Source organism: Solanum tuberosum, unplaced genomic scaffold (assembly GCF_000226075.1).
Source record: "Solanum tuberosum cultivar DM 1-3 516 R44 unplaced genomic scaffold, SolTub_3.0 scf00126, whole genome shotgun sequence".
NCBI classification, from domain to species: Eukaryota; Viridiplantae; Streptophyta; class Magnoliopsida; order Solanales; family Solanaceae; genus Solanum; species Solanum tuberosum.
Window position 1 is genome coordinate 975,145 of NW_006239051.1, and position 24,980 is coordinate 1,000,124.

Here is a 24,980-nt window from a genome sequence, read left to right on the forward strand (position 1 = left end):
CACTTTACTTCTCCGATTTTCCGTTCCATTTTATATGACACTATTTTCTTATTTATTTATTTAAAAAATATCATTTTACTATAATTAAAAATAAATTTAATCATAGAAAATTATCCTTTTTATCTAAGGATTATTTTAGATCTTAGGTTTTAATTTTTGATTATGTAAATAAAATAGGGAAAAAGGATAAATATACCCCTGAACTATCGTAAATGGTATGTGGATACCCTCCGTCATACTTTTGGGACATTGGTGTCCCTGTCGTCCAAACACTAGAGCTTATATGCCCTTCACTCTAACGGAAGACTAAATAGGGACACGTGGCGCAATCTTATCTGTCGATCCGATATTTAATAAATGTCGGGTTGGTGAATAAAATTATAACACGTGTATGTCCATTTGTATAAAGGGTATATATGTTCTAATTTTTGGACGGCAAGAGCAGCAATGTTCCAAAAGTATGACGGAGGGTATCCACATACCATTTATGATAGTTTGGGGGTATATTTATCCTTTTTCCCAATAAAATAATTTTGAAAGAAAAAAAAATAATCCCTCCGTCCCAATTTATGTGACTTACTTTCCTTTTTAATCAGTCCCAAAAAGAATGACACATTTCTATATTAAGTAACAATTTAACTATAAAATGTCTATTTTACCTTTAACGAAATAATTTACAGCCACACAAATTTCTATCTTTCATTTTGGACCACAAGTTTTAAAAGTTTTTCTTTCGTTCTTAAACTTCATGCCGAATCAAACTACCTCATAAAATGAGACGGAGGGAGTATCACTTATTTTATCATTATTTACCGGGCAAGTACATTAATTTTGCGAGTATAATCTGAAGTAATAAATTAATAATATTGACATTGATAGGGGTAATAAATATAAATAATAAAACCTGGGTCATTATAGCAAAATCACACCTACCCACCACCCACACCCTCCCCCACCCCTACCCCTCACTAAAACCCTTCCGGCATCTATATAAACTCCCCTAAACTTCTCCAATGTTCCTTCCCTTTTCTCCTTCTTCTCTTCCGTTCAAATTACAATTTGTAGCTCAACAGTAACAGTTGCTCAAAATTCTCCCACAAGTTTCTCTGTTTTCAGCACGTAAGTTCCCTTTCTCTCTCATTATCTTCTTCCTGTTTACTGATTCCAGTTATTGAATTATTCGGTCGATAACTTATCGCCTTCATGAATGGCGGTCGCATTCTCAGGTACGATTGCCAAACGCTGCGGCCGTTTTTTTTCGTTTGTTTTGTATCTGTCTGTTTTTTATCAAATTTTGGGACAGAATACGGTTAATTACGGGATTTGAACCTTTGGGCGTAAATTTATGCGTCAAAACAACTGAGCTATTAAAATTCTTGATTTATACGGCGGGGATAGTTGTTCTAGTGATTTACGGGCGTGTTTTAGTGACTAAAATAGGTACGAACTAAACGAAAAAGCAGTTTGGTGATCGTTTTTTGTTTTTTAACCGGTGAAGCAAATTGAGTTCTCACTAGCTCACGCGCGTGAGATGTAGTTGCTTGTTTTAACCATCTGATGTTGGCGTTGGTTGTCACGCGCTAGAGGTAGGAGTTGGATTGATACCGTGACGCTTTTTCGGTTACATTCACCGGCGGTTACGTGTGGTATCTGGACTGTACACGTGTATTATGCTAGGGTCCACAAACTTGAGTGGGCTAGGGCCCATTTTTGACCCAAGAGGCCCACTTAAGTACAAAACTAAGATTAGATCTCTCTTAGCCCTTGGGAAATTATACTAGCTATTTGCAACAGTGTTCGATCTTGATTTTTTTCTTTAACTAGTAGTTATAATTTCTATGATTTCTCTGAATATTTATTATTGGCCGTTAGGTCGATGCGATATAGATTGTGGAATCGGACCCAGTGACCGACCTTGTTAATATCTTTTTTAGTGTTTTATGTGTTAGATGTCACTGTTAGTGCTAAATAATAATACTTGGAGAGTTAGGAATTGACCTTCTCTATTTAATTTGTATATACCATACATCGTGTTTCCTTGGCAAGAAAGTCGTTAAATATTTGAAAATTAAATGTGATACTACATCGGAACATCTAATTTCTTTATTTTCCTTACAATTACTATGTCGATTAATTAATCATTTTAACTTAAACTATTTATAGCTTTTTTGACTTGGTCCATTGTATTTAGTTGAATATGTTACCTTAGTTATTATTATTCTATATTATATTCAACTTCTAGGTAGTTTCTCTAGTGTCGTCTCATGTTATGTGTATGTCCTTTTGTGTAGCATCCATAGTTATTATTTTTTTTTATAGTTTTAAGTCGTTTTCTTACTGACATGGATTGTGATGTTAATGGTGGGACTATTTCACCCTTAACTAGAAAGCTCGAGGTTAAATTTTGGATATGGAGAAAAATCTACTGGAACGAATGAAAATAAAAAAAGAAAGTCGTTTTCTTAAGCCTTGTCCAAAAGATATTACTAATGTGTCGAGTTTATAATCCTCAAAAATTACCTTCTAGATGGTTTATGATATATTTAATTTTCTCCCTCTTAGCGACACGTAAATCTATGTTTTTATTTTTTTTAAACCCTTTTTATTAGTTGGAAAATGGTCCTAAAGACTCTTTGAGTCTTGATTTCAATTTAGTTTTCTTGTTCACACATATGTTTTCAAAAGTCAAATCATTCACTTCCTGTTTTTTTTTTACACCTTTTATTTTATTTTTACTAATATAAAAAAGTGTAGATTCCATTCTCCTTGTACACGTCTCACTTTTTTACGTGGCAAGGTTTCTATGTTCGGTTTCATGTGAATATATATATACATGCACAACCAAGAGCAATTCTGTGGGTCGGATGAATTATATGATAATAATAATGATAAAGTGTTGGTGGTGGCTCCAAATGTAGAAAAGAGTGGCAAAACTAGTGGCCCTAGTACATTCTGTTGGGTCCTAGAATGACATAGAAATGGTTAGATACCATGTTCAATTTACGTGACATTGTTTAATCGAACATGAAATTTAAGAAATAAAGGAATAAATTCTTAAAAAAATTAGTGTGTACATAATTTTGCTCATACCTTACGACAGAGAAACTTGTTCTAATAGATCCTCGATCGTTTTCAAAGGAGACTAATAAGAAAATACAGATGGAGAGTAACTAGTAAATTTAAACTCCAACTAGAGTACTTATTAGGAGTCTAATCATTCTTCAATTGTTTATTACGTTGTGTGTTGCTGTCTTAAGTATTAAAGCAGGGTTGAAAACTGACAAATTTAAACACTAGATTTTCTTTAGAGGAATAACTCTGACTAAAGTAGCAATTAATGTTTAGATTATAATATATATATAATTGTATAAAGCACAATCAACGCCACAATTTGTGTTACTACAATAATTCGTCCTAGTCCACATTCTATATGAATATTTGTATTTATCACAATTATTTTCTCCCAACTTGAATGCCCTATTTTATTTTCATTTAAATCATTTTTTCCTAGCTATCTAGCTGTAGCAGTTTGTTCATTCTACTTATTGTCTTTTTTAGTATCCAAAACAGGTGGCAACTATAAAAAGCATAGAAATTGGTAGTTATAACAAAGCCAACGGTATTAACGCATTAAAGTTTGCAATTTTTTATATTTAAAGAAATTGAACTAACATTAATTTTTGTCGGTGTGTGCTGAATCAGTTTGATTAAGACCTCAACTCTAAGTAGCTTTTAAAAAGTTGCCATGTAACGTTGAGTCACCAAATAGGACTTTAATATTTGATTAATGTCCTTTCTTTTTAGTTCCTTTTGTCTTCTTCTTGTTTTTATTATGTTAGTTCTTTTCAAATCAAATTTGTTGTTATAGCGACCTTTCTTTAATAATAATAAAAAAAGACATATTTTAAGTCTTGGAATCTCTACTAATCATTTACTTACACATGTATTATTATTTTTTCGTCTTCCTAATATCTTATTCTCCAAATTATTTGTCACTAGTGACAAGCTTTGAAAAAGACTTTATTTCCTATTTATTTTTTTATATACAATCTCTACTTCTTAGTATTTTACTTTTATTTTTTTAACGAAACGTTTATGTATCTTCACCTAACATATTCCAAGTTTAAATATTGATAAACTTGCTTGTTCCTGATTTTATGGGATTTCAACTCCAATTTACCTTCGATTATTTTAAAGACTTGTAGTTGACCTTAATATTTATTCATTGAATTTAAAACAATTGATTACATATGTACTTACTTTTTTTTTTTTTACAGTAAAATGAGAGAAAATTTGACAAGGTGGTTTTGCCAGGCTATGGGATTCCAGAATGGGCTGGCTAGGACTCAAAGAATTGAGTCCATTTCAAAAGCAACTAAGCTTAACAAGACTGAGCCCAAGGAAGAATCTAAGCCTGCTGACCAAATGGACATTTCTTGGTTGGTGAGTAGAACATTTTTATTCTCAATGTTACATAATAAAGGGTACGTAATAAAGTTATTGAGTTGTGCTGAATCTGTAAGTTGAACTATAGTTTTGTCCCTAGTGCATGGTAATGATCATAGCATTGATAAGAAAGCAAAACAAATAACTAGTCATTTTATTTTGCCTATAGTCTCATTTGTAAGGTTTTTTTGTTTTTTTTTTTCATTTCAGGAAGAGCATCCTTCAGCATTGAGCTCTTTCGAGGAGATGATGGACGCAGCAAAGGGGAAATGGGTTGTAGTGTTTTTAGATTATGATGGGACTTTATCGCCAATTGTGAATGATCCTGAACGTGCCTTCATGTCTGATATGGTAAATTTATAACTAACCATGTTGCTGTCCTCGTTTAATTTCTTAAATTGTGTCTTTGATGGCATTCTAATAGCATGCATTACAATGCAGATGCGCTCAGCTGTAGGTGATGTTGCAAAACTCTATCCAACAGCTATAATAAGTGGAAGAAGTCGACAGAAGGTAATTAAACGAATTACTTTGATCTCAAGCCAAATTACTTTTTTGATAAAATGTACCTAATATCTAATTTGTTGTTTGCATTAGGTTTATGGTTTTGTAAAGTTGGATGATGTGTTTTACGCGGGGAGCCATGGGATGGACATAATGGGACCTGCAATTCAAGCTAGTTGTTATGATGGAAAGTACCAAAGCAAGGCCCTTGATCAAAAGGTTTATTTGATTTCCTTTTAAGCCCAAAATAAATTTGATTCCCTATAGCTATACTGTACTTATCTTATCTATGTGTCCGCTATTATTATATATTACAGGGGAATGAACTCACTGTCTTTCAGCCTGCTCAGGACTTTCTGCCTTCAATTGAAAAGGTTGGTTAACATTTCAATTTGTCCATCAAGACTTTTAATTTGATTATAAAACATCGTGTTGTTGATTACATAATGCTTACAAAATGTTCATGTGGCGCAGATGTTGAATGAGTTGGAGGAAACCACTTCGGAGATAAATGGAGCTCTGGTTGAGGACAACAGGTTCTGCATCTCTGTTCATTACCGGCATGTCTTACAAGAGGTACACGATCAAATTAGATTTTATTTCAGTTATAATCTGCCAAGTCATGTGCAGGATGTTGAATTTGTATTCCAAATTTTCAGGATTTGGGGCTGCTGGAAAAGAAAGTTCAGGCACTAGTTGCCAAGTACCCTGGTTTTCATCTTACAAGGGGTAAGAAAGTTATAGAAATACGTCCATCCATAAAGTGGAACAAAGGCGATGCTCTGGTTTACTTGCTTGAGACTCTAGGATTCACCAACTCAAGTGATGTTCTCCCGATTTACATAGGGGATGATAAAACTGACGAAGATGCTTTTAAGGTACGAGTCTTGACAATTGTTGTGTATATAACCAAGTTTGTCATATGACATTTACTAATAATAATGTCTTAATAATTTGTGCAGGTACTTAAGTGTAGAGGACAGGGGTATCCTATTATAGTGTCTAGTAATCCAAGGGACACATTGGCATCTTACTCTCTGCGTGATCCATCTGAAGTGTTGTCATTTCTGATACGGTTGGCCAGATGGGGGGAGGTTTCCGCGGTGTAGATTGCTTATGAAGTGGAGCTGTGACGGATAAGTTAATTATATCTATCCAATATACAGTTTAAATATATATATATATATACAAGGTAAAACTGAAAGGAGTGGGAGCTAAGGTATACAAGGCGGTTTTTGTGGTCTGCCTGATATGCTCCCATTAAGTTTACAAAGTACTAGTAATATTATATAGAATGAAACTGCAGTTGGGTGAAATTTTTTGCATCATTTCCCAATTACTGCACTTATCAATGGAAACTTTTGAACTTTTTGGTTTTATGTCAAGTTTTTGTTGCAATGCAATGGTTTTTCACTTCGATTTATGTTACTAGTTGTTGTTTCTTGCACTTTGATTATCGTGTTATATTGTTGAAGTTATTGTTCAGAATGTTTTGCACACGTCACTCTCCTATCTAGCTAGCGTATGTGGTATCCCATGTACATGCAAATCACACCAGTCGTCACTAGATACATGTATCTTGTGTGTATGTAATGTGATTCGTATGTATCTGTGATACATAGACAAATTCGCTGGTCTCCCTCATGTTCTCACTGGCCTCTCCTTTTTTCAGTGTATCTGGTAGCAAAAAACATGTGTTTAGATGTATGACTTGAAAAATGGATAATGAATGATATAAAATTCAGTAATGTCATTTGTAATTTAGTCATCCATGATCATCTATCGTACCCAAAAAGATAACAAAATTACAACAACAACAAAACCAAGCTTAGGCGTAGGACTATTTCAGCATAGCATCTTTCTGCCGTTCGAGTAGAGGCAACAAATATTGAGTCGATAAGCATCCGGCCAACAAGTATATACAGTTGATAAATCATCGAAGGATTTCAAATTATTTTTTATTCGATCGGCCAGCATTAGGCACGATAAATTCCTATATAAGTCTAATTAATTTGTTTGAAGCATTGATAGTAAGGTATTTTAATTTCTCATTGAACATTTGTGAACTTAATTAGCAATGGAGAAAAATGCAACCTTGCCATTGTTGATAATATTGGCACTATGTTTTCAAGTTATAATAGCCACTTCAGATGAAATTGAAAAACTGACCAATTTGGTCATGCACAGAAGGCTAGAGGATACTAATTGTGTTTGCTATAATTGTGGTACCTTTCAATGCTATTGCACAGGTTGTTCTTCTGAATTTTGCTGCTTATAATTAATCTCTTATGTATTGAATCATATCTTCTTATAATATATGTATATGTTGTGTGTTGAACTAGATCAATTTGAAGTCTACTAATTTTGTATCAATAGTTTATTTTAGTTTTTGGAATATTGATCCCTAGTTGGCTATAACCTACAGTGTAAAACATGGCATATTTTGTCTAACTATGTTTAGATGTGGTACTTATATAATATGGTTTAAATAAGCTTAAATATTACTAGTATCTTATTTTTGTTTTGTGTGGAATATTTTAATTTTGAATCGTTATGATATTGCTATTCCAAAAGAAACATCAAAGTGCATGAGCTCATCTATATATGACTCGTTTAGTCTATTACGGAGGTGTAGTAATTAATTACAATAACTCTATCTTTATGTCTCAAATAAGATAGGGGGGGGGGGGGGGGGGGGGGGGGGGGGGGGGGGGGGGGGGGGGGGGGGGGGGGGGGGGGGGGGGGGGGGGGGGGGGGGGGGGGGGGGGGGGGGGGGGGGGGGGGGGGGGGGGGGGGGGGGGGGGGGGGGGGGGGGGGGGGGGGGGGGGGGGGGGGGGGGGGGGGGGGGGGGGGGGGGGGGGGGGGGGGGGGGGGGGGGGGGGGGGGGGGGGGGGGGGGGGGGGGGGGGGGGGGGGGGGGGGGGGGGGGGGGGGGGGGGGGGGGGGGGGGGGGGGGGGGGGGGGGGGGGGGGGGGGGGGGGGGGGGGGGGGGGGGGGTGGGGGGGGGTGGGGGGGGGGGGGGGGGGGGGGGGGTTATTCACTTTATTTGAAAATCATGGATTGGAAAAAAAATCAACTCGTTGAGAAAAATGAACTATTGCATTGTATAATGTATAAAGTTTGTATACAACAGACTGAACTAGTTAATGGGCGAATCAATAACCAACCCAAAATTAAACAAATTGAGTTTAATTTTGTCACTCCAAATCCATAGGACCACAAAAACAAGAAGATATTCACGTTACAACTTTTGGATCCAACTTTCTAAAATTATTGTAAAAACAACTAACTACTTCCAAACCAAGCTAAAATTTAATTAAAAATGCAAGCTTAGGACAAGGACTATTTCGAGTAGAGTTGGATAATAGGTCTATCTAAATCCTTCTTGTGTGAAAATACATTTAAAAAAATGACGTTATCAAAAATTAACAAGATAAAATTTCTATTTATTCATCAAAAGAAACGTCCTTCTTGAAGCCAGACAAATGTTGAGTCAATAAACAACGGGCCAACAAGTATATACAATTGATTAAGCAGTTGAAATATTCCTATATAAGTCTAGTTAATTTGATTGAAATTAGGGTATATTAATTTCTCATTACACTTTGTAAACTAATTAACTAGCAATGGAGAAAAAGGCAGCCTTGGCATTGTTGATAATATTGGCACTATATTTTCAAGTTATAGCCACTTCAGATGAAATTAAAAAAATGACCAATTTGGTCATGTCAAAAAGGCTAGAGGATACTAATTGTCTTTGCTATAATTGTGGTACCTTTCAATGCTACTGCACAGGCAGTTGTAGTTCTGAATATTGTTGCTTATAATTAAACTTAAATTTTACCCTCTTATGTATTGAAATCATATCTTATAATATATGAATAAGTTTTGTGTTTATTTATGTTGGTTGGTTGCAGAGGAGGAATCAGATCAATTTGAAGTTTACAGATTTTGAATCAATAGTTTGTTTTAGTTTTTGGATTTCGCAATTAAATATATGCATATGGATATAATATTTCCGTCCCGAGTTCGCTATAACCCACCGTATAAAACATGGTATTGATTTTGTCTAACTATGTTTAGATGTGGTACTTATATAATATTTGGGTTAAAAAGTTTAAAAATTAGTATCTTGTTTTTGTACCAATAAAGAAAGAAAAAACAACTACTTTAAATGATGACTCTTCAAACTGTTGGGCCAAAATGGGTCAAATAGTGTTATCAACGGGCCAAGATGTAACTCAAGCCCAAACATTTGGATAATGAGAGTTGTATAAATTTGAAAGAAGTTAAAGAGATTTTTTTAGAAAAACTACCTAACCAGATATACTTCACTACCATACTTCAAGCCGAAACTTTAATATACAAAGGAAAGAATTGATGAAGAAGATAAAGTTTACAATTACGGAATTACTATGGTTTATGATTTCGTTATTTTAGGAATACTTGTTAGAGTTGATACGCAAGAATCCTGTAAATCTGTTTGGGTTGTTAATTATTCATCAATTAATGAAATAAGTTTCACCCCTTTAATTCAAAGTAATAAATCGTGTATCTCGACTTTTAAAACTGATGGATATAAGTATCTCGCGAAAAATGATACATGTATCTCAAGGCCGAAATATTCGAAACTTTAAGATACAAAAGAATGAATTGATGAAGAAGATGAAGTTTACAATTACATAATTACTATAATTTCATTATTTTAGGAAAACTTTTTAAAGTTGACATGCAAGGATCATGTAAATCAGTTTGGGTTGTTAATTATTCATCCATTAATCCTTTAATTAAGGAAATAAGTTATCCCTCTTTAATTTTATAAATCGTGTGTCTCGTTTTTTAAAACTGCGAGATACATGTATCTCGCGAGTAATGATACATGTATCTCAATTACTCCTCTAATTAAGAAAATTAGTTATAACTAATTAATTTAGACAAATAAATTATGTATCTCAATTTTAAAAGTCGGCAAATACATGCATCTCGCGTATTCAGAATCATGTATCCTAAGCACGAAATATGGTAGAAAAAATAATATTTGAAACTATCGAAAATCTTAGTAATTAAGACCTAAACTAGTGGAATTTATGTAGTTTGCTCTTAATATTTTCAAAAAATATATTAGCCATCACATTCTATTTTTAATGAAGCAAACTTAAAAAAGGATGAGATATTAATTCATGTTGGGGAAATTAGATTATGATTCGTCCTTTTATATCTTAACTCAACTTATTTTGATCCATACAAACTTTAAATAAATTATCACTATCATTTATTGTTTTGACCAGTTTTAACATTTTAAATTTGAGCTCCGCAACAATTTTTCTCCTCTAATTGATGTTAGTGACTTGGTAATCAAGTGTATCGCATAAATATTGAGTGAAATAGTTAAGGGTGTCAAATGGACATACTGGACTTAATTTGGACGATCAAAATTGTCTAAGTTAATAAATTTGTGGGTCATTAATCTGCTTAAGGGTTATTTAGGTCGAGATGAGATGGAGTCAAGATGGGTTAAACAATGGATCATTGTAACTCAATCTATCCAACCTTACCAAGTTAGATTTCTTTGTTTATTCTTTTATAGTTTATTTAACTATCAAATAAAACTGTTTTTTCTTTATTATGACTATGTATTGCATATCAAACAAAAAAGAGTTCCTAAAAGAATATTTTAACAAGATTTTCTTATGGGTCATTTTTACTATATATTTGATTCAAATAAACCTGACTTTTAGATTAAATCAAAATAAACTAAGTTAATAAATAAATAAATTATTAACACATTCAAATTTAAATCAATCAAAAATTATATTGTTTTGAATTAATTTTACCGGCCTAAATATTTATAGCGTAGAAGTATGACCACAAAAGATGCAAGATTTTGCTTTCCCCTACTCTATTATATGTACCTAAATACATGCATACATGGAAAGTGAAAAGCCTTTAGAAATTACACGCAATTAAACAATTGGAAACCACTACCTTGGTCAAAATTTTATCTTATCTAATAAATAACGAGTGGCTAAATAGCCAATCATGATTTAAAATTGATGTGAGGTATAATAATTTCAACTTTCAAAGTAAGCATAATACAAAATTATACTTTTAATTTTTTAGGATATGTAATTTAAACATTCGAATTAAGTCAAATTTTAGTAGAGATGTTTTCAATTCAAATTTTGAAGAAAAAGAAATTATGTATGCACACAAAAATGTCCAAATTTTTTTGGAAATGACGCATTTTGATGTGATTAACTTAAGTATTTATAGACAAATGAGAATACGCATAAAAATATCTAAATTTAGAATTGAAAATATTTAAATTGGAACACTTGATTAGGTATAAATATCTATAAAGTTTTATTTGATATGATTTTGACAAATCAAACTTCTAATATTTATATCGATTTAAAGCTTGACCTTGACAAATGCAAATGTTGAGAGTGTGGCATTGATAAGAAAACCTTCAAATGCATATGTCTGAAGTTTGGTTTTTGACAAGTCAAACTTCTAACGCGTATGTCAAAAGTTTGCTTGCACAAGCAGTATGTCAAGACTTCAGACAAAATTTAAATTTTTTTGCATGAATTTTGTAACTTCAATTGTTTGTGTATCTCTTCAATTGAAATAGCTAAACTTACCAAAAATTTATAAACTTAAACCGAATCTCGGGGTCCCAACCCAAAATTGGTTATCTATGCACTTGCCTCTAGGAGGGGAGGCTTTTATTTATGGATTAAATAGTTCGTGTAACCACTTCTTTATATTCTGAAGCTCTTAATGAAAATTTCGACTCTGCTCAGCACTTAAAACTTAAAGACACTAATATATATATGTATTTGCCTCATAAAAATGAAAAAAAAAATTGGGTTGAGAGGGTTGATTAAATTATCTTTTAATTAAAAACTCAAGATAAAAGTTTTTACGAGTCATATTTAATTATATGCAAGGTAGTAGATTCAACAATAATGGAAGTTATTATAACCACTAGATCTTGGTCAAATAAGTTTCTATTTAATGAGATGGTAACTATACTACTACTAGCCAATCATGATATAAAATTGATAATGTGCTGCACTTTCTTTTAGCTTCCAAAATAATGGTCAAAAGAATAAAGAGACATTTCACTTGTCACTTGTACTAACTAATAACACTCCATTTTCTAACACCCAATCATCTACTAGCTAGACTTGGGTGGGTTTGGTACGAAAATGATTTTCTTAAAATATAAGTGATATTTTTACTTATTTTTTTAGTGTTAGTAAAGGTGATGGGGGAATGATTGTGAGAAGATATAATCTGCGTAGAATATCATTAATAGAATTTAGTTTTTCTATTCTTATCAAATAAGTTATTTTATCGTAGAAAATATTTTAACTAATTAAATATCCACCCTTAAACTCAATATTAACGTTGTTCTAAAACTAAATGTTGATAAAGATGGTCAAAAAAGGGAAAGGGATTGCATTTTTATCATGTTTGATGAGTAAAAAATTTAAAAATAAATAAATAAAATTTGAAAATAAAAATAAAAACAAAGACTTTTCTAGTTAAAATAGACAAAATAAAGTCCATGAATATCATTTTATTTTGATGATATTTTTACCATAACCCACATGCTCTAACTTATTTTTTAGAAAAATACTTTTCAAGAAAATGTTTTCTGTCATACAAAACACACTTGATATCTTGATTAGTATTCCTACGCCTCAATATTTATGTCGTAAAGAAAATTAAAAACAAAATATGAGGTTTTAATTAATTAGAGACTAATGCTACTTAATTTGAATTTGCTTATCTAGCTAACTCTCTTATATTATCATTAATGAAATATTGTGTCTACTTTCAAGGGCACAGTCCACCAAATTAAAAGAAAGTTATTTCTTAACTAATTGAGAAAGTTGAAGTTTCTATTCCAAGCTGTTATTTCTTTATCAAGGCAGAATATTAATAAGGAAAATGTTTTTTTTCTACCTACACCTAGATATCAGTTCGATTGAGATTTAAAATTTATAGATTCTTATAAAATTAATTGACTATCAAATATCTAACATAACGGACCAGATATATAAATATCTGTTGTTTCGAAAATTTGATCAGGTCAAGTCAACTTTTTATGTATATATTAAAAGTTTATTTGTACGAGTAATAATATGCAAAACTTGAACAATTAAATGTATTGGAAAAGTATCGGATATAGAAAGTATCCTAATTAATTAGATTAACAAATATAGGGCCAAAAAACTGTTCCAACCACAAAGTAGCCACTAGCAAAACTTTTATTTTCCTTTACTTTAATTTGCGACTAAATTATTGCACAAGACGTCAAAAAAACATGGTTCATATAAATAAAAAACATAGTAGTAAACTAGTACTCCCTCTGTCCCATTTTATATGTCATTTTTTTTATAAATAGTTGATATATAATATTTGTCATTTCATAAAATCAATGCATAAATTAGCATATTGTTCCTTTTTTACCCTTGTGAGTTATTATCATTGAAAACATACATTTGACCAACTTAGAAAACTTAAGTAAATGATTCATGTTCATTGGTTAAATTAATTAATCAAAATAAATTAATTCATATTCATTGATTGAAAATTTGAGTTTCAAAAAAAATAAATAAGGGTAAAAGGGTAAACTTACATTATTTTTTAATGCAAGTACAAAATAAAAGATGACATATAAAATAAAATAAAGAGAGTAATTATTTTTAAAAAAACGAAACATGACAACTAGAACAGAGATACTATAATGATAAATAATTTGCAGAAAGATAAGAGGATAAGGCCAATTTCGTATTGTCACTGTATTTAGAACTTTGAGTATTAAAGTACGTCTATCCTATTTTCTGACAACGGTTCGTTAAAGTGATCCTACTTAATTCATCACTAATTTCTCATGTCTTATCCACATTGCCTTTATGAACCTACCTTTCTATGCGAACCAGGATTTGAAGACTTTGGTGTATCAATATTACCTTAACTTATATTTAAGTTATAAGATAATTTTAAAATAAAAATAATTGAGCTATAAGATAACCTTTAAAAAAATAGTGAAAACAGTGCTCTAATGGGATTCGAACCGAGGTCTCACATGTGGTTCCTCTAATTTGTATCAATAGCACAATGACATTCAATACACTTAATGAGTACACTGTTAATTACTCCCTTCGTCTCAATTTATGTGGAATTTTTTGGATTTTGAGATTCAAACAAGTATATTTTTTACTGTAAATTTATTGTACATCTTTTAAATATTTTGAATTTTCAATTATTGTGACTTATAGTACTTTTTACGTAGTTCATAAATATATAAATTTCATTTCAAAAAAATTGAAGATTCCATGCGTAAATTGCCGGTCAAATTTAAACTATTTGACTCTCGAAAAACGAAAAGTCCCATATAAATTGAGACAGAGGGAGTATATCATAATTTCTATCAATTTTTCAAGATACACATGATATTTTCGAAAGTTAACATATGCATGCACCTCTACCAATAGGGGTGGGTCCGCCTCTGCCTACTTTCTCAAAGTTATGACTATCACATTATTCGAATGATATTTATAAATAAATATCTACGTTAGAAAAAATAGAATCTTAAAATAAAATAAGTTACTTATTATGATAAATAAAAGTAACATACGGATAATTTAAGAATTTTTGTTTTAACAACAAGATATATAACGAGAAAATCAGCTTACACTTATCTTTGATAAAAGAAATTGCAAATTTATCACACTATCAGTTAACTGTCATAAATGACTTTTATTGAAGTTTTTTACATGAAGGGAATGAAATTCGAGATTTTAAGTTGATTAGATTAAAATAAGTATAAATTTAACCTTTTTTTATCGGACCAAAATATATTAATAGTTGTATGACATGAGGAAAATATGACCAAGTTTAAAATCCTAAATATCTTGATCTTTATCTTCAATCATTTAGTGGAATATTTTGCATGTGGAATTTTTTGTTTGGCCACTGATTATTTATTACTTAGAGGTAGAATTTTCCTATGGAAATTGGTGATGTGAAGATAATTAATACTGTGAGTGGATTACACAATTGTTGATTAAGATGGTCAAATCATGGTGAAAGAAAGATATGTTAGAGTATCTTTGATAATTTTAAATTTTAATTTTTAACGTGATATATTTAATATCATTAAATTAAAAGGTATTATGAACAAAATAAACAAAATGTACTTAATAATATTTTAATTTTTTAAAATAATAATTATTTATAATCATTTATTTTTAATAAGGACCGTAGGTAAAAGTAGCTAGTATGCACTATATTCTTCTTTCTTTATCAAGGGACTTTTGAATTTACTATTTTTCCTAAAAAGTACTATGTTTTGTTTACGTTTTTTAAGGTATGAGATGAGAATCCAATCTTTAATTTGCTTGTACGACAAATTTATGCTGTTCTTATATATATTTTTAAATTATTTTTTCTTATGTACGAAGCAATTGTTAGTCTCAAAGAAATAGATTGGAAATAGAAGAATCTCAAAAGAAAAGAAAAAAGGTTTATGCATCTTTAAAATAAATAATTTTGGGGAAGAAATTTCAAACACTTTGGGCCCTAGCTAGGGTTTTAAAGGTGCCAAACCTTTTTTGTAGATGCACTTAATTAGGAGATATTTGAATATTTTTTTACCCCATCCGGTATGATTTATGTAAACCTATTTATTTTCTAATATGTTTTCGAAAGAGCGATTCATTTATATTTTTCTTGAAACTATTAAATTTATCAAGATTGTTAGGTTTGTTTCATTTTGAGAGAACTTTTGATTGAAAGTCCAAATATTTGTATATTTCTTCTTTAAGTTTCCCATTTTGAGACATTATGACTTTGGGGTCGACCCTGATAACAGTGGCGGAATCAGAAATTTTATTAAGGGTGTCCAAAAATAATGGTGTGTAGTTATTTGGGGTTCGAACCTGAAACTCCTTCAATCAAATGGACACCCATTACCACTACACCAAAGGCATAATCCTTTAAATGTAGAATTTGACATATACATGCAACGTAATTTTCCGACGAAGGGTGTCCAAGGTATCCAATTGGACACCCTGGGGTGAGTGTGGCTACGCCACTGCCTGATAACAAAGAAGGAATTCGACCTTGAGTCGTCGTGCTAGTAAAACGCTACTTGCTACCTGCCTATCATGTCAAAGGTTGGAGCGAACTCTTTTCTGGTGTCAAGATAAGCTATGAATAGTTATCGATTTTCGAAAAAGGATATCTCTCCCTTAAAAAAGCATGTTAGTGTCAAATTTTGATGTCTCACTATTTTAGACGGGCAAAATAATTACAATATCATAATTTCGATGTTAGAATTTCGTTGATATATAAAGTTATAATGTATAGTTATAATTAATTAATTAAAATGATATGTGTCGGTAGTCATGAGCAGCAATTATATATGAGTGGACAAAAAGTAGTGGAGAATATAAAAAAGGAAATATGGTCCAAAATTAATGCATGAATAAATAAAAGCTGTGAACATGTTGGGAGGTAAACGTGCAACTTCAATCCCACTAATTACTATATATATAAGTATTCACTCATGGAACTATGAATCGTCAAGATCTTTTTTTTTTAGCTCGATTATTTCGAATTCATACCGCGTAGGGCCTATTCAAGGGAGAAGTGCTTCCCACTAATGATTTTTCTATATTCATGGCTCGAGTTCGAGACCTTTGATAAAAAAAAAGGAGCAGTCTCATCCACGGCATCGCATATGGCTGTCAAGAGCTTTATGATAGTGAGGTCTAAACAGTTGCTAACTATACTACAACAAATAGAGAATTTTGTTGTCCATTATTTAGTGATAATAATATAATGGTTATTATATTATATTTATTTCTAATAATAAAGGCTTTAGCAACTTTGAATGCAATGACGCTAACTCAATTGTCTTTAAATATTTTTGCGCTAATAAATATTGTTGCTCAAAGAAAAACTCGCCACTAATTAAATATCTCTTTTGTTGTAGTGTTAATATCCGGTAATTACATGTTAGGTGCTTCAGTTTTGATATTATGAAACTATAGCTGATCAAACAAGGCCCCCCTAAAAGAAGAAGCAAAAGGAAGCTAAAAGTGATAAAAAAAAACTTGGAAGAAGAAGCAATGGATGTAATTGGTCATGTGGTCAATTTGCTAAAAAGAAAGCAAGCAGGTGCTAAAGTATAAAGAAATTGATTGTACATAATAAAGGTAACAAACATTGGGGATCTTTAAAAAGCTAGTACATTGAGTAAGTTTGTAATTTTGGGGTCTTAATTTGAACAAATATATCTATTAATAAAAGAGAATAACTTTTCTAAACAATCATTTCTAAGTTATATAAATATAATTGGACTCTCTGAAGTAGCGCAAGTTGATTAACAATGATTTTATTATACGAAGAAATTTGCTTTTATTTCCCTAAATAACATACCAACAATATATCTTTAAGGAATCAATTTCCTGCCTCAGAGTCTTATTCAATTCACATATATTTAATATCTTAATGGTGAGAAATCATATAATCGAATAGTTCAAAGTAACTAAAACACATTGCTTGATTTGAGATGAGGATTTCTCTTTTGGATATAATCTCGCTATATTTTAAGATAAATATAAAGTCTATGTACACATCACTCTCTTCAGATCTTACTTAGTATATTGTTATTGTTAATTCATTGTAATTAAAGCACATGATAAACTAGATATTTTGATTTTGTTAACTTGTCAAAGTTGTCCTCTTGCTTGCCTTATAGTATTTGTTTTTCTCAAGAAAATTAAACCATAAGTTACCTAACTCATGATAGTGATGATAGTACATGAAGAATATAAAAGTAAATATATTTAAGATAGTGGTAATTAAATAACTAGTAAAAATACCAAAACACAAAAGCAAAATTATTAATCATATAGATGGTGCGTTATCAACTTGCGTAGTGGAAAGCAATAATGGATTGTAACAAAGAATCAAGTTTGTTTTGGGTCCACATATGTGATCATCAAGGTTCTAGATTCTTAATTTAATTTTTTTTGGACAAATGTAAGCTAATCAATTTTCAATTTAATTTGAAAATAACAACACATGTATATAAGTTATAACATCTAATGATTAATTATTTTTATTCAGGATTTAAACTATGTGTAGTCTTGGTATGGAAATAACAACACATGTATATAAGTTATACCATCTAATCATTAATTGTTTTTATTCAAGATTTAAACTATGTGTAGTCTTAGTAACAACACATTACATTTATTAATCCTCCCCTTGTCTAACCTAGACAAATATTTATTTGTAATTTAAGCTTCAAACTGCAGGACGAGCCATAAATTTGAAATTTCCACCTATAGCCTATACTAACAAGAAGAGGAGAGAGACAGATAAGTATTATAGTGGTCTAATGATAAGTACTTTTTTATCTTTAATTCGAGTTTTCAAAATTGAGTAGTGGATATAGAATTATCCTTGAGGGACCTCTCGGTACACATAAATTTATTGGCTCTCAATGAAAATACGGGATATCGGGTGGAAAATTAAAAAGAAAATTACTAATAATATAATGTTAGTATGTCTTATATTTTGATTTTTCAGATGACACAATACTGATTGACAAGACACTGGTGGATGGAAGTTTGGAGATATGTCTGAGAGTCCGAAAGTTTCAGGTTAAGCAGGACTAAAATGGAGTATCTAAAATGCAAATTCAGTGACATAACACATGAGGTGGAGGTGAAAGTGAAGATCGAACAAGTCATACTTTTCAAGTATCTTGGTCCAATAATCTAAGGAGATGTGGAAAGATTGATGATGTCGTATGATGTTAGAAGGATGTGTGGGGATGGTTATACGGGACAAGGTATGAGTGGCTTATATCGCTAAACAAGAAAAGGGAAACAAGATTGAGATGGTTCAAGCATGTGATGTGAAGAGGAGGTGCGAAAGGTTGACTGTATTAGAGTTAGGAGAGGTTATTGATAGACTAAAAAATAACTAGGAACCTGATAAGACAAAATATGAGACAAGTTCACATGACCCTGGAGGAAAAGATATAGAGATTAAGGTAGAAGATTGATACGTAAATAAGTGTGGATGCAATTTAAATCAACCAAAGACGACTTTGAAATATTGTCAAAAGAAAAAAGAAAACACTTCACATTTCTCACTCTACTTTTTATTTATTTATTTAGTAGCCAATGATAAAGTAGACTTGACCAAAAAAACTTAAATTGGCCTCACCTGCAATTTATGTCCCCACTTTTTAAATAATAGCCAATTATATCCCTAGAAATTAACATGTCTTAAATTGTGGCTATCTTATTGGTTATTGCTTCGAATAGCAACTTTGACATCAAAGGATTGAAGATAAAGACAACTTCATAATTCTCAACTACTTTTAATAAATTCAAAAATAAAGTTAGTTCAATTCCTTCCAAAAATAATTCTAACTTAATAATTTTGCTGCTGCCTTTCTTATTAAATTCCTAGCTTAAATTGGTAAAATGACAACTTTTTCCTCAGGCAGGTGGTACTGTTTCTAGAACAGAAAAGGACATTTTTTATAATAATATATTAAGCGGATATTTGGTCATGAAAATTTGAAAGTTAAAATCAAAATTATATTGGATCATATTTAGAATTTGAATGTACTTTTACTAATTCAATTTCTAAAAACTAGAAAAATATTTAACTTGATTAATTTATGTCAAATATACATTTTTTTTATTAAAAAGAGATACATTTTTTTATTATCCTTTCTTTTTTAAAAGCACAAGGTATGTCCAAAACTTAATATCTAAAATAGAAAGGCAAAACCAAAAGCTCTTTCGAAAGAGTTTTGTTTTGTTTTTTCCGAAAATTTTATTTATTTATTTATATATATATATATAATAAAAAAATTAGCGATGCCGCAATCTTGAAGTCGAAGGAAGGAAAAGAAAAGGAAGCAATAGTGCCGCCCCCGTAACTTTTGGCGGCGGCTTTTTCAAAACCATTCTTCAAAGAGTAAAAACAATGTTCCGGACGACGTTTTTTATTAGGTTCCTATTTTATATTTTCACGTCCTATCAATTCATTCGGAATATAAAGAAGTTCGTACAAGTGATAATCTCACAAATTTTCCCTTTTAATCAAATTTTTCAAAGACCCTAGAATTACGTTGTGAATATTGATTAAGTAAGAAAGAACGTGTCTCTATTTTTAGAGTCTTAAACTTTTTCTTACTAACCAAATATGGAGACTTTACGTTTTTTTTAGATTTTTTTTTTATATCTATAGTAAGAACCTCGGCCAAATACCCAACATTTATAAACTGGGATTTGAGGTTAGATAGGTCCAAGATCATATACAAAGGGGAAAAAGGACAAACATACCCTCAAATTATCGTAAATGGTATGCAGATACCCTTTGTCGTACTTTTGGGACATTGGTGCCCCTACCGTAAAAAAACTAGAGCATATGTGACCTTCACTCTAACGGAAGACTAAATAGGGACACGTGGCGCAATCTTATCCGTCGATATGATATTTAATAAATGTCGGATTTGTAGATAAGATTATGACACGTGTATGCCCATTAATATAAAGGGTATATACGCTCTAGTTTTTAGACGACAGAGACATCAATGTCCCAAAAATATGACGGATAAGCACATTTATCTTTTTCCCTATAAAGGAAATGATGGGAATTTTATGCTTTGTTTCAATTTTGGTGTTTGCAAACATTAAAGATGTGGACATGGGGCTTTAAATCTCATTTAATAGGCTCAAAGTTGAGAAAGAGAGAGTCCTCCTTGAAATAACTATTATTTTTTTACAAATACTTTAAAGACTCGAAAAGGCTTAAGAGTGAAAATCTACTAGCAAGTCGAAAAGACCCTTGTGAGATTTATGAAATTAATGTTCATTACATCGTGAAATAAAAAATAACCCAATATCATACCTATTTGATTAAGAAAACCAAAACAAATTCCCTTTTTGCAACTAGTGATACAATTTTAACTACAATTTCAAGTATAACGATTCAATTACTAATTATTAATACATTTTCTTAGAAATTAAGATTTCAAGTTGGATTTTACATTGAATAAGTAATGTTTCTTCATGTATTCTTGGAAGGATTTGATCACAACTTATTGTTTCTATATTTGATAACGACCATTTTGTACCGTTTAAAAGAATAAAATTTGGACGTATCAAATTTATGTTACTACCGAAAAATAGTATTTATAAAGATATTTAAATGATATGTTCTAATTAGTAGAGAGCTCAAAAAACAAATTGATATAATTTTATGTATCTATTTGACTATTCTGTCTATTGACAAATATGTATTAGTTTTAAATTATGGAAATTAGAAAATTAATGTTCATTTTTTTAAAAAAGTAATACGACAAGAGTTGAAAATGAAAAAAAGCTATTTAGTTGTAGTAATTCAAGGAATAGTAAAGATAAGCCTAAAAAAAAAAATGCAAGGAAAGATCACGGTTCAGTTAATAAAGACAAAAACATTTATCTGTTGTTATAGATTTTTTATTGTGATATTTAAAAAAAATAACTTTATACTTTTTATAGGTATGTATTCACACATTATTTCTATCTCAATCGTACTATTAAACATAAATTTGATTAACGATTAAATCAATGAAGACAAGGAATATTAGGTGATTTTATTCATTTGTTGTAGTCTTAGTGGACAGAGTTATCTGATGCATGTTATTGATGGAAAGTGATAGATATCTCATAGAATTAATCAAGATACACAAAAACTATATTTTATTTTAATTAAAGTAGAAATCTGATTACATTTTTCATAGTGTAAAAGAGAGAGAGAGTACAAATCGAATAATTTTTTATTGTTTACTTGATTATTCGATTTATTGATAATAATTCTCAATTCAAAATATAAAATTACTGTAGCATTTATTTGTGCTTCAAAGGATAAAGACAAAAACAGTTATTTTGCTGTTACAGATATTTTATTGGTTCCAATAAGAGGGAGCTGAAACTGAGAAATCCTATCCCGTAAATAAAAGACTTATCGAGGGGTAATTTGGGAACTGTAGAAGTTTCAACTCCCGAAATGGACAAAAAGAGTGGTTCATCGGGTAGATACGGAGAATATGAAGGGTAAAAGCGGAAAAAGACAAAGAGCAAGAAGACGCCGAAAATGTTTTAATATTCCAGGAGAGATAATTAAATAACTGTACTAAATCGATAATGGAGATCTATTTGTAATGGCGGTGGCGACTTCCCAAGCATACCGAGTCAGACTCGTCCACTTGCGAGTTCAATACGCGTTAATCTGTCTCTGAGAGATCTTTGCTCCGTCATCGGGGTGATACTCCGGTCACCGGCGAGAGAAATACACGCCGTTCATTGATTACAGGAAACTAAAGCGACGATGAACGCTAATGGATTCTGCGGTGTTGAGAAAGAGTATATAAGGAAGCATCATCTTCATGAGCCTAAGGAGAATCAATGCAGTTCATTTCTAGTCAAGCACATTCGAGCACCTGTTCATCTTGTTCGTTCTCCTCTCCTCTCTCTCTCTCTGAATGCGTTTACTGCATTTTTCTTTTCCGTAGATCGATTGATTTATTTTCAGCTGTGTGTGATTGATGATTATCCTTTTAAATATCTTGAAATTAAACATTAGATTCGTTATATTTGCGATGATTGTATGGTTCCTGATTTGTGTTGATCCGTGTTCTTAGTTTTGTTTTCCTGAAAAAATACGACGTCACTAGGCTTTGATTTTGGTAGTCAGATCATCGAGTTCCTTCTTAGTTTTGTGTCTTGGTCAAATTTGTATAGAGGATGAAACGGATAAGATTTGAATTGTTTCCTATTTTAGGTCAAGCAAAGATTGTATTATCTTTTAGCTGTTTGGTTTATCCAGTCATGAAAGTTGAAAGTGACTCTTACTATTCTTTTGGTTAGTTGTATAAGAAAGGATCCCTTCCATAAAACTCTTGCATAACTAGGGGGTGAACTACAAGTGCTTATAGTGAACAGAGACGAAAGGCTAAATGTATGAGCAATTGATATGTTCATTGATTATGCAAAAGGGGCAAATGACTCATCTGCAGTTATTCTCCACGTTGATTGCCTGTTTGCCTTGTGCTGGATAACTGATATTACTGCAAGCAGGACAAAATTAATATCTCTGGTAACATGAACGAAACTTGCATTTTATATTTTGTGTTTAGCCAGTCGTAATGGTTGTTGGTTCTCCCTCTTTTTATCAGGTTTGGTCATTGGTTAGGCGGTTTGATCAGCCACAAAAGTATAAGCCCTTTATTAGCAGGTGCATTGTGCAAGGAGATCTTGAGATTGGTAGTCTTAGGGAAGTTGATGTCAAGTCGGGCCTCCCTGCAACAACGAGTACCGAGAGATTGGAGCTTCTTGATGATGAAGAGCACATCTTAAGTGTCAGGATTGTTGGCGGGGATCACAGACTTAGGGTATTAAACAATTCTGTCTTGTTTCGTTGTTCCTTTCTTTTTTCAATTGTTTTTTCTGATTTTTAACAACTTTGAGATTTTGTTGTTATTAAATACACTTGAATTTGGTTTTTTCCTCAGAGGATGATCATTTCTATGGTAGAAGATTACCTCCAAACTAATTAGACTACCAAAATAAACTTCTAACTTGAATTACTTAATATACTTCTGATTTCTAGTTTACAGTTCTATTTTTCAAGTGCTTAGTCATATATGTTTATAGAGAAGGTCGAATCATCTGATATTGATACTTTTGTGATAGTGATATTGCAGACTACTAATCCTCTTCCCCCTTAAAGACCCTACAACTTGTCCACAAAATAATGGATATTGCAGTCTGGTATTCTAGGCATATTCTAGGCAGGCTAAAAATTTAGCATGTTTCTCATCTAGAAGACTAATTTGTTCTCTTATAGATTGATGCTTTTCGGGATTAAGGTTTAGTGCATTGAATCATCGTCAGGGGGCTTTTTGTGATTGTACCATGGCAGGTTATACCTTTTAATGCCCCCTTTGACTTGTGTGATGAGATCTGAAGACAATAAATCAATTGCTAGGCATTTGAGGGATAGATAAGTGAGTATCTTCCTGATGCAGATCCTTTCTTAGAGACAACTCTATTGGTTCTTTGATTTGGCAAAAACGATTTGGTTCTTCTGTACTAGAGCAACACTTTTAATTGATGATAGCGCATTATGAAACTGAATGATCAGTACAGCACAAAAAGATAGTTATTTTGCTTTAAAGAGAGAGATACTTCGTGCTTGCTTCCGACCTATAGTATTGTTTTCACTACATTCAATTAAATATTCAGCCTGTATTTTGCCCTTATCTTTTCTATTTGATCTTTTCCAGAACTACTCCTCAGTCATATCTGTCCACCCGGAGGTGATTGATGGAAGACCTGGGACAGTAGTGCTTGAATCATTTGTGGTGGATGTGCCCGAAGGGAACACCAAAGACGAGACATGTTATTTTGTTGAAGCATTGATCAATTGCAACCTAAAATCACTTGCTGATATTTCAGAGAGGGTTGCTGTGCAAGACAGGACAGAACCCATTGATCAGGTCTAAATCAGGAAGACGTTCTGAAGGTTATTTCTACTTAGGATGAAGCTTCCTTAAGGCTGTTAGTTCTCCTGAGGCTTTGGATGCCGACTGTATGTGGCTTGCTCTCTTCAATATTCCCTGGTGCTTTTAGTGCTCCGCCTTTTTTTTTCCCTCCAGTGTATGTTTAGGGTTCAGTCATATTACTTGTTTGTAGTGTCTCAGAACCACACGTTTTACAAGGATTTGTAGACACACCCTGTAAATGGATGAAAAGACTAGCCTGTTTCAATTCATCGAATTTTGATAGTGGGTGTGGTATGTCACTTGTCTCTGTTTCGTGTTGGTCCAGGGTATATTGAGTGCGTAGTCGTGTCTCTCAAGTGCATTTGTGGTCTCTATTTGTAGTAAACAATGGCTGGGTACAGGGTGGGGGGGGGGGGGGCCCCCTTTAC

The 24,980-nt window shown here is 32.0% G+C and overlaps 2 protein-coding genes across 2 annotated transcripts; both read left to right on the top strand.

The window, feature by feature from the left end:
- The first annotated feature begins 962 nt into the window (after positions 1-962).
- On the top strand, positions 963-6,376 carry LOC102584086 (probable trehalose-phosphate phosphatase 2). The gene is made up of 9 exons (XM_006350511.2): positions 963-1,119; positions 4,278-4,443; positions 4,657-4,797; positions 4,888-4,959; positions 5,044-5,169; positions 5,268-5,324; positions 5,425-5,526; positions 5,610-5,828; positions 5,913-6,376. The coding sequence occupies exons 2-9, from the start codon at positions 4,282-4,284 to the stop codon at positions 6,057-6,059; spliced, it is 1,026 nt and encodes a 341-aa protein (XP_006350573.1). The 5' UTR covers positions 963-1,119; positions 4,278-4,281; the 3' UTR covers positions 6,060-6,376.
- A 15,841-nt stretch (positions 6,377-22,217) lies between these two features.
- LOC102584412 (abscisic acid receptor PYL8-like) lies at positions 22,218-24,819 on the top strand. Its single transcript, NM_001288096.1, is given in 3 exon segments — positions 22,218-22,499; positions 23,224-23,439; positions 24,334-24,819. Coding segments are annotated over 3 exon segments (558 nt in total). The 5' UTR covers positions 22,218-22,376; the 3' UTR covers positions 24,553-24,819.
- Positions 24,820-24,980: the final 161 nt, after the last annotated feature.